We start from the raw sequence: 12308 nt of genomic DNA on the forward strand, positions 1-12308 counted from the left end.
CTAGTATTTCATTTACCTGTTTTTTAGCTTCTTGCTTAATTGGGTACTGCCTTTGTGCAGTTGGTTGTGATTTTAACTGGATTTTGTGAGGAGGGGAGTCCTCATCCCATCCTACATGATTTTTATATAAGGCAGGAGCTAGAGCCACTGCCCACTTTCTAGCAAGTGTGTATTTTTTATGAATTGGAATTTGATTTGAGAAGGCAGGCATAATTATTTCTTCGCCATGAGGGCACTCCCTGACAAACTCTGGTGGCCAGTCTTTTTCAGCTAGAAGGATGTCATAGCCCTCGGAGAGGTTATCCCAAAATAGTCCCCTTATTTTCCTAGTCTTATCTCCCTCTATACGTAATGTTATCTCGTATATCTTGTGAGGTTTGCTAACCCTGGTGTCTGCAGTTTCCACTTGAAGATATTCATTCGTGTCCACTGTCTCCAGATGATTCATAAGGACTTTGCGAGCTATGCTCACTTCTGCTGCACTGTCTAGCATTGTCTGAGCCCACTCTCCATTTTTCAGTTGTGTCCTCAGTATTCTCGGCATTGTTAACTACCTTGATACTGGCTACCTTCTTTTTTGGAAATTGTAATTTCTTTTTTAGCTGAGCAGGTTCCTTGTCTTTGGACTTGGCGTGCTCTTCTCTTTGTTCTGATCGTCCTCTTCTTTCCGATTTCTGCGAGGAATTCTGAAAAGATTGAGAGGGACGTGTATCAATGTCTTGATATCTATCAGGTTTTTTTTATATTATCCCTATTTCTAAGGTTATATCTTTTCCCAGAGGGGTCACTCTGAGGTGACCTGTGTCTTTGGTTCGGAGATTTTTCTCTTCGCCTAGGAGACCTTCCTCGGGACTGGAATTTCTTTTCTTTAGGATTGGATTGTTTGTTTCCATCCCAGTTCTTTTTTGGTGAATTATTATTAAAAAATAACTTTTCTGGACTTTCAATCAGTTGCGGTTTTACTGGTATTCCACCTAAACTATCTCTGCCTAGTTCCTCATAGGATTTTTCTATGATTCTGGCAATTTCAGCTGGTTGGTCTGCTATATCTGTCTCTTTTAACCTCTGGCGGATCGCCACGTTTGCTGCTTCACCTTTTATGTTGGCTAATAATATAGCCGAGACCTGCTTGAAGTCTTTCAGTAATTTCATACCAAGAGTTAAAGCGGGCTCTGGACCGTATTCGTCTTGAATTTGTTTTAGCACATCTGGTATTACCGAAATGGATGGAACACCGTGCGTTTTTGTGTAGATGGAAGCAAAGACTGTACCCCAAGTGTCACAGTCCTCAATGTGTGGTGCGATTCCCATTGGAAGACATATAGTCAGAATCCTGTGTTTTTCTAGCGGGGTGGTGTCAGGAAACACCGCCTCTATTTGGGTAATTTTCTGTGCCAACCAGAATGGTATTTGTTCCCGTTTAGCCGGTACTTTACCTAGGCAGGATTGGATGTTCTGTGGTGTAATTTTATTTGTGTTCCCCTGGTGAGGGGTCAGCTGTGGAAGTTTAATCGCTGGCTGAATTGTTGAGGTCCGCATTACATATTGGACTAATTGTCTATGAATTTTTATTAATTGTTTTAGCTGTATTAACAGCTCTGCTGTAGACATCCCTTCGATGTCTGGGTGTGGTGTGTATCCGGCTAGGACCGGCCACGTTGCTCCTGGTCTACCTAAAGGACCGAGCCTGGTGATGTGATTATTGTGTTTTAGGGCGCCATCAAATAAGAGCAAATGCTCTTGAAATTTGAGTGGTACTTCCACCTCCTCGAAAGGAGTGTACGTTTCAGGAGGTTCCTCTATTTTGTAATAGTGGAAGTACTTTGTTACAGCATTTGCTGCTGGAAAATGTATCCATGAATAATATACCTCTGTCTGCCGATATTCGTGTGCCTCAATTACGAATATGACTGTGCCACCTCTAGGTGTCAGACCATTTTCTATAAGTTTCAGGGTTATAGATCTCCTTTTGATGACCGGGATGAGTATTATATCCCCGTCCGCATCTAGTGCTGCAGCATCAGCCGCTGCGAGTTCAGCTGCTAATCTAACTGCCTCTCTTTCTTCTTCATTGTCTGACATTTTACTGTCCTGAAGGTTATTATGTTTGTTTGCAGATCAGGTTTCTTATGGAACAAAGGTTAGATGCACAATATTTTGGAACTGTTTATCCTTCAACGTTGACTATACCAAGAACCATACATAGGAGTTCCCTCCTGCGAGGTCTGGCGGATATAACCTTTCACCCACTCCAGACGTCTTTGGAGTATTTGGGAAAAGGGGTCTGAGTGAGAAAGCACGACTGAGTTACTCTAAATGTCTTACGTTAGTTTTATCGCCCTTTCCAAACGCGTTGGGCGCCATGTAGTGTAGCTCCTATCATCCCAATAGGCTCTGCGCATTGGAATAATACCTACAGCAGTAAAGGCCTAGGCCAGACGTTAACTAGGTCTACTACTGTCGATACTAGACTTAAAGTTTTGGGTTTGCCAGCTTAGCTCAGAGTTCACTAGAAACTTTCTCGAATGTTCAAGGAGGACTTAACTTCCCTGATTAGACAAGAAGGGATTTAGTTTCTGACAACCATAGAACATGACAACTTTGCTCTCCCCTAATCAAGAGTAAATCTCGAGAGTCGTGTGAACAAAAGGCAATTTATTTTACTCAGTCAGTACGTGCATTCTTAGTCTCATCAGATTGTAGAGAAAAGGAAGAGACGGGCGTGTTCAATAAAAAGGTGTTATTTATTGATCAGTCTCTTTTCTCATACAAGAGAAATGGATCGATATTATTGCAATACTTATAGTTAAGTAAAGTGCATACATTAAAAGCAATAGTATAAAGTAATACTGTAAAAACATTGATATGGTTTCTAAGCCATAAGATGTTTTAAAATGAATAAAATATATTACATACACATATACATTTGACTAAACGTACTCAACTGGTGTTTCTAGATACGCCTACCCCGTGTACCTGACCTAAGCCTAATACGTGGGCGGGAATAGAAAGTTACAGTTTAAGTTAAGTTTGTTTTTGCCAAGTGAATAACTAAAGAATTCTCTGTGAGGGGTTATTCAGTTCTGTACCTGGAAGTTAGGATGAATGAGGGATGGTATCTCTCTCTCTGGTCTCGATATTCCAGGCTGCCTGCGAGGGCTACCCAGAAGCGCCGGTGCTGGATTCTCGGCAGGAGAAAGCAGCGCGTCTCTCAGTGCGTCAGGAAGGCGGGGCTGCGCCAGCGGGGTCTGCTCTGCTCTTGGCTTCGGCAAGTATGGCTGCTCCGTCTCGTCACCACGCGTGTGTTTGCATAGGGCAAGATCAGGAATATTTATACCTTTAAGGTGCCGAGATTGACGTAAGAATGGACATAGATACGTCAATAAGGATGTCATACGACTTGCTCGTTAGCACATTCTTTTACTAAAGTTCTCGGTGAAATCAAAACAATGGCCGCAGGGTTTTGCCCAGGTTGTCATAGGTTTGATTTGTTATGAGAACTCCGTATGCCTTATCAGGGGCTGGAGGAATATCGCTTGTCTAATTAGATCGCAAGCGTTATGACCTAATCAGATAACACGTTCCTGTGCCGTAGTGTGACTGCGTCAGATAACGGTATCTGCATCATGGGGATTTTCTGCCTCATGGGCTGACTGCTAGTTAACTTGTTGGTTTGTTTAACTAGAATAGGGTCAGGAATAGGGGGATCGATTCAGAACCTTTAGGAATACATGACAGTATAAAATAATTAAACACGACCTAAAACGTGCTTCTAAACCCTGAATCTTTAGATCAAAGACTTCAAAACTGAAAAAAGTGAAAGGAAGAAGTAACCATATTTTAGTGACATCCCTGAACAACAAATCTAGACCTGTGCAGTGAATTCTGCTCCATTGGCTGAGTTTTCTGCACTCCACGGAGCTCACAGAGTGCAGAAAACTCTGCTACACATAGTGCAGCGGAGTTTATTCGCTGCTCGCATTCAAGAGCGGTAAGTTGGCGCGCGGTAAGTTAGTGAGCGCAAGCTACCACTTGGGTAGAATTTCTGCTGGAGCGGCAGGAAGATCAGAGCAAATGGCAGTTTGCACTGCACTCCGCCACTTAGGGAACTCCGCAGAGTTTTTTGTCACTTCGCGGAGTTCTGCGTAGCGAAACTCCATGAACTACGCCCAGGCCTGAACAAAACTCAACCAGAATAATGTTAGCCCAGTCCTTCTTCCTGCTACCTTGTATAACAGCGTTACATTGTATTGGCCATTTCAGGAAGAAATGAAAATGACTCTTTCAATCTCTTTTTCCTTTCTTTGAATGGCATTTAGTTTGGGGTTGTGCAGGTGTTTGTTCAGTGTTTACACTGGTGAGGGCTTTATCCCTCTCGGTGGAGTTTATTTTTATTTTTATTTTATTTATTTGTAAAGCGCTACACTCATCACCAGAGATATCAAGGCACTGAGCAAATATCCTGGTAAGTCTGCAGGCTCTAACTTAATATTTAGGGAATAGATGTGTTTTTAATTTTTTCCGAAACTGAATGTAGTTAGAGGTGAGTCGTAGGTCCTGGTGTAGCTCATTCCACTTCTTGGCTGCTAAATAGGAAAATGAACGACCTCCTGTCCTAACTTTTTTAATTCGCCTAGTTCTGGCAAAGGCTAGTTGAAGTGACCGCAGCCTCCTTGTGGGAACATAGAACTCAGCCTTCTCCTGAAGTATTCTAGGGCCTGTTTTGTGCAGAGCTTTGTGAGTGTGACCAAGTAATTTAAATGCTGCTCTTTGGCGCACAGGCAACCAATGTAATTTCTTCAAACACATTGAGGCAGAATCGAGCTTCCCCTTATTGCAGACAAGTTTCACAGCAGCGTTCTGCAGCACCTGTAATCGTGTAAATAGGTGTTCATTCATGCCTACGAATAGTGCATTCTCATAGTCTAACAGACTAACCAGCAGGGCTTGCATGACAGATCTTCTGCAGTAGAGTGGAATCCAGGGAAAAAGTCTCGCCAGAAGTTTCAGGATAGCAAAACCTTTGCCACAAAGGGACCGCAGATGTTCCTTCATGGTCAGGGCGTCATCAGAAATGATGCCCAGGTTTAACCAGTTATTATATGTTTAAACCTTAAACAGGATAGCCTAAACACAATATTTGTGTTAGATTAACAGTATGATGGTGAATTATGTGTTATGTACAAATTACATATCAATTTCTAAGCTCACTCTTCTCATCTGATATTTGGACCACATATCGGTGAAGAGCGGTCATAAGTACTATTTTTCAAGAGGACATGTTCACTTTGTTACAATCAAGACACAGGGGCTAGAGTTTTAGAGGTGGTACTCCTTTGCAACTTTGATGGTGTACCATGTCTGCCAAACTCATGATCTACCATCTGATTTAGAGGTAGGCAGACAGTATGTTGATGATGAAGCCTACCTTGTCTTTGTCGCTAATGTACTTGGTTGGCCATTCATCCCGAGTGGGCAATCAAATGACTATTTTTGCTTTCCATCACCTGGCAGTGGGGAGTAGACAGTAAAAATAATAATAATAATAATAATAATAATAATAATTATCTCCACGCCATGGGAGAAAAAAAGTCTCTGGCGGTGGAGTTATTTGTTTTTCATTTTTCAGAAACAAATTCCCACTGTGTAAAATCTTTAATGGTGGATGTCCTCTTGGAGGGATCCATATTTTTCCCACTCTTGTAGAAATGGCAATGAGGGTGGTTCCTGCTAATGCTAAGAGATATCTTTGCGGCCAGCGGACATCTCCAGATTTGGGAAACAGGACGTCTGGCAGGGTGACGGAGTGCTCTACTCTGTCCTCCAAACTTAAAATCACTCCCATACTCTGCTAAAACTAGTCTTGTGTGTGTCAATATGTGTGGATAACATCCAACACAAATATCCAGGAAAATTATGGTCTGCATTACTGTGAGATATTGGGTTATTAGTTGAGGGAGGAAAACAAACACCTCAAGAAATAAGCACAATCCTTGTCAGAGTTGTTAAAGTCACTAAAGTAACCTAAGCTCAACCTCCTGGTAGCTTTGGCACAGAGTAGGCAAGGTTAACTTACAGGCAATGCATAAAATATTTATGCAGTACTAAACCAATAGTAAAGTCAAAATGAAAAACAATACAAATCCGAAACATTATTATAGACATAGAGTAAAATTCAATGAACAAAATACACTAAAATGACAAAAATCAGTAACGGGTACCGCAGATATGAATTTGTAGAGACTTAAGTAGACATAACAACAAGAAGTACAAAGTGCCAATGATAGCCAATGGTAGCAGTAGAACAGGACAAAGGAGATATGTGATGCTGACCATGATAAAGCACAAATCAGCTACACTAACCAGGTTTGTCCAGGTCACAGACTTTACCTTTTGACCAAAGTCCTTTAAGTCCCAGCCCAACACAGAAGTATACTTCTTAATCTCCCAAGGAATGGAGGAGAGGCATTTAGAGACTCAAGGTGTCCTGCAGAGACCAACAGGTGGGTCCAGGTCCAGTTGCCACTGGTAGACTAGGCAGTTGTAGGAAAGGATATCTTGTAGCTTGTCATTTCCCTTTAGCTTTAACAGAAGATCAGCCGTATTACCCTTCAAGTCTACTTCTTTGTCTTAAGAACAAGAGGTTGAGCAGGTCCATTCTTTTAGGTTTTTCTCATGTCTCAGACAGTAGGGTGAGTCCTCTTCTGATCTTCCACATGTCCAAGAGAGTTCTGAAGAAGGTGCCTGGAGGTGACACAAACTAGTGGGTGGGAATGGCCTGTGTGGACAACCTAATCAATAGAGTAAAGGTTCCAGGTCCTAATCCTGCTTACTTTGTTCAGTTTGAAGATGGCCATAGACTTCAACTACACTAAACCTGGGTTCCGAGGACTTGGGAGTGAGGGTAGTGTACTGTGGTAATCTGAGTGTCCATCCACGTCTAACACTAAAATCAAGTTTTTGACAGTCACTGTACCCCCAGCAAACAGAGAGACAGGATTCTGGTGAGACATGGCAGAGGTTTCAGCAACCAGACAATTTGTTTTGGCATTCTGTTTCCTCCTTTGAAGTGTGCCCTCAATTTCATCTGAAAGATCCAGCAGGATCTGAAACTGTGAGGTCAACAAGAGACCTGTTTGATGGAGGCCAGTTTGGCAGGCTGTACAGAATAAGAGTGCAGGAGTTAGCTACATCTGCCTGTGAGGGGGAAGGCCTCTTTTAAATTATTTAAAGTAAATATGTAGAGATTTTAGGGATAGCAATTTCCTAATTGCTTTTTTCTGCCAATCTCAATCACTATCCCTAATGTATGAAACTCTTTTTGCTTCATTTAGCAATTCTTAGTGGGTTGCAAATCTCATGCATGTTAGTAGAGTAGGTCACAAATTAGGACCCATTGGTAATAGCAGCCATCAAAGGGGTGGTGGCTTGCTGGGGTCGGCAGACCACTAGGGCTGTGACTTCTTTTTAATAGAGCATTTTTTAAAATGCAACCAGTTTTCTATAAAGTAAAACGGATTGTGTTTAAAAGAAAAATGAACCTTTGAAGTTTCATTTTTTAAGCGTAGACAGTGATCCGTGGGATCACTGCTTGCTCTTTAAAATATTTTATTGTACATTCTCAAAGGGGAAGAGATCCCTTGGGGACCCCTTCTCATTTGTGAATGGTTGCCACTGCCTTTTAGTGGTCAGTAAAAAGTGAATGTTTTGCAACTGTAATTCTGTCGCAAAACATTCATACATAGCACTACAATTCCGTATTTGGAAGAGACGTCCTAAACATGCCTCTTCCAAATACTGAATCGCTAAACCAATTTGCCATTTCGTAGCAAGTTACAGAATCGTATTCTGGCATTTGAACATATGTAAAAGCATTTTTTGCAGTTGGAAACTGTCTGATAGGGTCATTTCCGACCGCAAAAATGGTTTGTACATATGGTCCTAAGTCGTTGGACCCAGACCACAGACCATCCTTTTTTTTTTATTGTAATCCATCAAGAAAGTTTTATAAATTCATCCGTACAATTCATTCAAAATGTCAAAAATTAAAACCGTTCAACACCACAAACAAAGTCTAGTCCAGTACCGAAATCAAGATGACCTAGGAAAAAAAGATCATTATAGGCCCCCCCAGTCAAGGGCACAATACCATCCCCTTCTCCCAAGGTCTTTTTTCCCTGTCTTGGTTGCAAGTTCACACCTCTTTCATGCCCACTTACATGCTAATTGCTGGCTGGCAGAAGGGAGAGAGCAAAATGCAGGTTTAGCTTCCAGGGATTTCAGGCAAGACAAAGGTCACTTTCTAAAAGTCATCTTTTCAAAATATTTATTACATATGGACTTTACTTGTGAATTGTTCTTGTATAAAGATTTCAAAAACTCCGAAAAATACATTTGTATCTGTTTCCTAGGGGGAGGTAACATATATTAAACTTATATTGTATCCCAATGCCTATGTAACTGCAAACCGTGCTACACTTAAATAGTGTTGAAGGCTTTTTCACTGTAAAGACATGTCTTACATTAAACTTTTACATGTTCTACTTTTACATTCTATGCACCCTAGCCTAGGGGCAATAAGGCATACCTAGGGGTGACTTATACATATCTGAAAGGAATGCTTAGGACTGTCAAATAGGGTTATTTTAACAGGCCAAATTTGCTGTGGTGCTGCTGCAGCTCTTTTAGCTGGTAATGGAGAAATGGGTGAGTCTGAGCAAGACATGCATTTTTTGCCAGCTGGCTATCTGCTCTCCCATACATCTAAAAGAAATATTAGACACTTTCTTCCAGATCTGCTGAATTTCCTCTAGAATGAAATGGGGTGGCCTCTCTCTTGGAATATTGTGGGAGTAAGGGATCATTTGTCAGCAGCACAATAGAGTTGGATTCCTGTACCGTTGAAGGTGGCTTAGGAATCGTCATTTATGATCTTCCAGTATGTAACTTCCAGTTTTAAATGGCTGGCAGAGACCGCCACTCCAGCTGCTACATCTCCTTGCCTTAGGCATAAAAACATGAAAAAATAGGGAGGTTGAAGAAAGAACATACCCGGAGTGATGAGTGGTGCCATTGAAAAACACTGTTTTAATTAGAATTGTATTCCAAATGCATGTTGGTGTATATGTATGCGAATGAAGTCTATTTCTCTGAACAGTCATAATGGGGGTTATATTGTGTATAAAGATGGAACATTTTTAGAATGTGGCTTTGGGGGGTTTCATTCTTAGGATATGTTTATTTACTATAGGGGAGGGACATGTTATTTTCGTGTGTGCTGGTTGTGTTTGTACCTGTGTGGTGTTTATTTTTATGTGAAGTGTGATGTGTAAAAGAGAAGAGTCATGTGTGATTTTATAATTCATTACTAATATTCACATGATCGATTTTCTAAAAAAGTGCAATGTTCTAAGTTTTGGCAATGTGCTTTGTAAGTCCTTGGTTTGGGTGTCTGCAATGCGAATATTTTTTAGAAATAAGTATTTTTTATCTTTGCCTTGTTAATGTTAGTAGATCTTAGTGTTTTTCCTGGCTTAATACATTTCTTCATAACTCCATTGCAGAACCTTTGAATGGCCACGTGGTGTGTGTGACCTATTTCATCTAGCTTACACATTTGGAAATGTGCTTTTTTATTTGCTTGACCCACCCTGTCTCCTCTTTTATTTTACCTTTACTCCACACCCTTTGTAGTGATAGTCTCAAATTTCCACATCTCCATGTACACTTAAATTATAGATCTATGTATGCATACCTCTTCTCACTTATAGTGGTGATATCCGCACATGGGAGATATGATAGGCGTAACAATAGCGTTATGTTTATACATTTGTAAATTGCATTTTTGACTGTGTGAAGTAGAACTACACGGATTCTACTGTTATGAATGGTGCACCTTGAGACTTCTCCCTTGCTACAAGTTTATCTAGAGGGAGTTTTGTGTTAAAGTTGTCAGATTTTTTGCACAGAATTCCATGATAAGCATGATTAGGTGCAAGGACTTTATTACATATTTAATGTAGTTCATGCTTCATACATTCATCTATTTCGTTACCCAGAGAAACATAACAATCAATCAATATATATTACATAACCAAAGCACATTTAGAGGATAACTTCCACACTTAAGTGGTCAATCAAATTGCCATTGTGTATCTTGTTTTATATAGTGCTAACTCCATCTAAACAGCCATTGTGGTGCAGTGCAGGTTTGAATAGTAGAAAAGAGAAGCATGCCTTGACTGTGGTAGCTTAGCCGGCACATTTTGGCATATATGCAGACATTTTCACAATATTTACAGAGATGAAGAAGGTTGGAATCCAATAGAACATGCATCTGAACAGATGAGAGATACATCAGCATAAAACCCAAGTTGAGTATGCTAAATTTGTCACCAGCAACAACTAAAATAACATGATAACATAATATCAGATAACAAAAAAAGCACTTGATACTAGGAGAAAACAGGGAATCAAGGAGTAAGTAGGTGGGAAAGGAAATTCATATAACTTTATTAATGGAGTATCAAAATAGGTCACATAGCTGATCGTGGAGAGAGGGGGCAGGAACATGTTACTATCCTCCCTATGGATGCTTGATTTTTTAGGCTTATGGTTTGAACTCAGTGTTCCCCTTTGGAAGGCAAAGGCCGTTAGCTGGTCCTGCCATACAGCTAGTTTGCCACAGTTTCCTGTTCATTATTTGAGACATTAAATAATGACTCTGACTGAATGCAACTTAATCCATAAACTCAGGGCCTGATTCACAAACTGCACTTTTTAGTAGGTTTTATACCCTACAAGAGTACGTTCTACTACTACAACAAAAACTTACCACAAAGTGCTATTCACAAACTGCACTTTTGTAATACTTACTCTGTCTTATTAAGTCCTTAATTCCATTAATTTGTATGGGAGTGTGTTGCTATATCAGTGGTTGGCCTTGTGTAATGCTGTTCTTACTACAACAGTCTAAATAACAAGGAAAGTGTAAGGTATGAGAGGTTACTACAAAAGTGCAGTTTGTGAATACCAAAAAATAGTAAAGTTACTCCAAATTGTAAACTTAATCAAAACTTACCTTTGTGAATCAGCCCCTCGGTGTTCAAACTGTGCATGCAATACATTTTTTCACAGATTGAAATTATATATAATTGCAGGAAACTCATATCAGCTTGTTGGAAGACAAGTATCTGCAGATTGTTCACACGATTGATTCATTAAAAGTCACACTTGAATCCTTACAATTAGACTTTACCTAGCATAGCCTGGAGCTGCTGGTCCACTCGGTGAATGAAGTCACAATTGATCTCAAACCCCAAAGCAAACATCATCAAACAGAGCTACATTCTAGACTTGCACAATGCTTATTACTAGAGATGACCCATGCCATAAAGTTAAAAAAAGAACATTTTTAAAGTCTCCTCTGTTTGGCCTCCTTAAAGAGTACCAGCACAGCTATGAAAAAAACAGTTTTATGTAGCCAATCTAAACATGTTAAAACATGATTTCAGAAGCCTGTATATTACTGTTTCCCATTATAATGGTTAAACTGCATTATTTTCCAGAAATCTTGATGATGACGCCAGCTATTTTACCAACAGTTAGAGTTCCCACTAAACTTGCTCTTCCCTTACACATCCAATTAAAACAATAAAGCAGGTTACCGCAAAATCTTGCTGCAAGTGAGTGTCACTGAAGATAGATTGTACTTGAGAAATGTTTCCAAATATAGGGAGATGATATACTCACATTTTTGACGTGATGGCACTCTCACTCCCACGAGGAACAGAACAGTAGAAAGAAGAGTGCATCCTGTAATGGTCAAAAGCACCGAACGCAGCGAGCTGTTCATTGCAATCCAAAGTGCAAAAGCACCCCTCGAACCCTATTTTAATATTAGGGAGACAGTGTTAAAGCAGACCAATGAGATATAATACTAGTCGATAAAGAGAAAGAGTATACTCTGCCGGGTGTCTTTAAAACAAAATAATTGACGTTTAAGCTGTTGATTTTGGAAATACCTTATGTAAACAATGAACAGGCCCTTTTACCGGCAGCATATCCAGTTTATAATTATATTCTGATGCATGAGTGAAATGCAATGATAATTATACCACTACAGTGAAAATATACAGAGTGTACCAGTGAACATACTTTAAAATGGTTTGGATTCCATAATGAACATGTATTTATTTATTTATTTGAAGTTACATCAAGCACATACCATCTGCTAAAACAGAACAGAGTTACACGAGAAAAAAGAAATATGCAAACATGTAAACATAAAACACAGATTGCAAAAAATC

The 12308-nt window shown here is 40.0% G+C and overlaps 1 protein-coding gene across 1 annotated transcript in view; it reads right to left on the reverse strand.

Annotated features, from left to right (window-relative positions):
- The window catches only part of LOC144783348 (galactosylgalactosylxylosylprotein 3-beta-glucuronosyltransferase 1-like), a 229449-nt gene extending 217387 nt beyond the window's left edge, over nucleotides 1-12062 (reverse strand). Inside the window, exons 1-2 of the mRNA XM_078662366.1 lie at nucleotides 12054-12062; nucleotides 11754-11887 (exon numbers count right to left, since the gene is read on the reverse strand). Coding sequence (XP_078518492.1) covers nucleotides 11754-11887; nucleotides 12054-12062 — 143 coding nt within the window. The remainder of the gene's footprint in view (nucleotides 1-11753; nucleotides 11888-12053) is intronic.
- Between the last annotated feature and the right edge of the window lie 246 nt (nucleotides 12063-12308).

Source organism: Lissotriton helveticus, chromosome 9 (genome assembly GCF_964261635.1).
Source record: "Lissotriton helveticus chromosome 9, aLisHel1.1, whole genome shotgun sequence".
In the NCBI taxonomy this organism is placed as follows: Eukaryota; Metazoa; Chordata; class Amphibia; order Caudata; family Salamandridae; genus Lissotriton; species Lissotriton helveticus.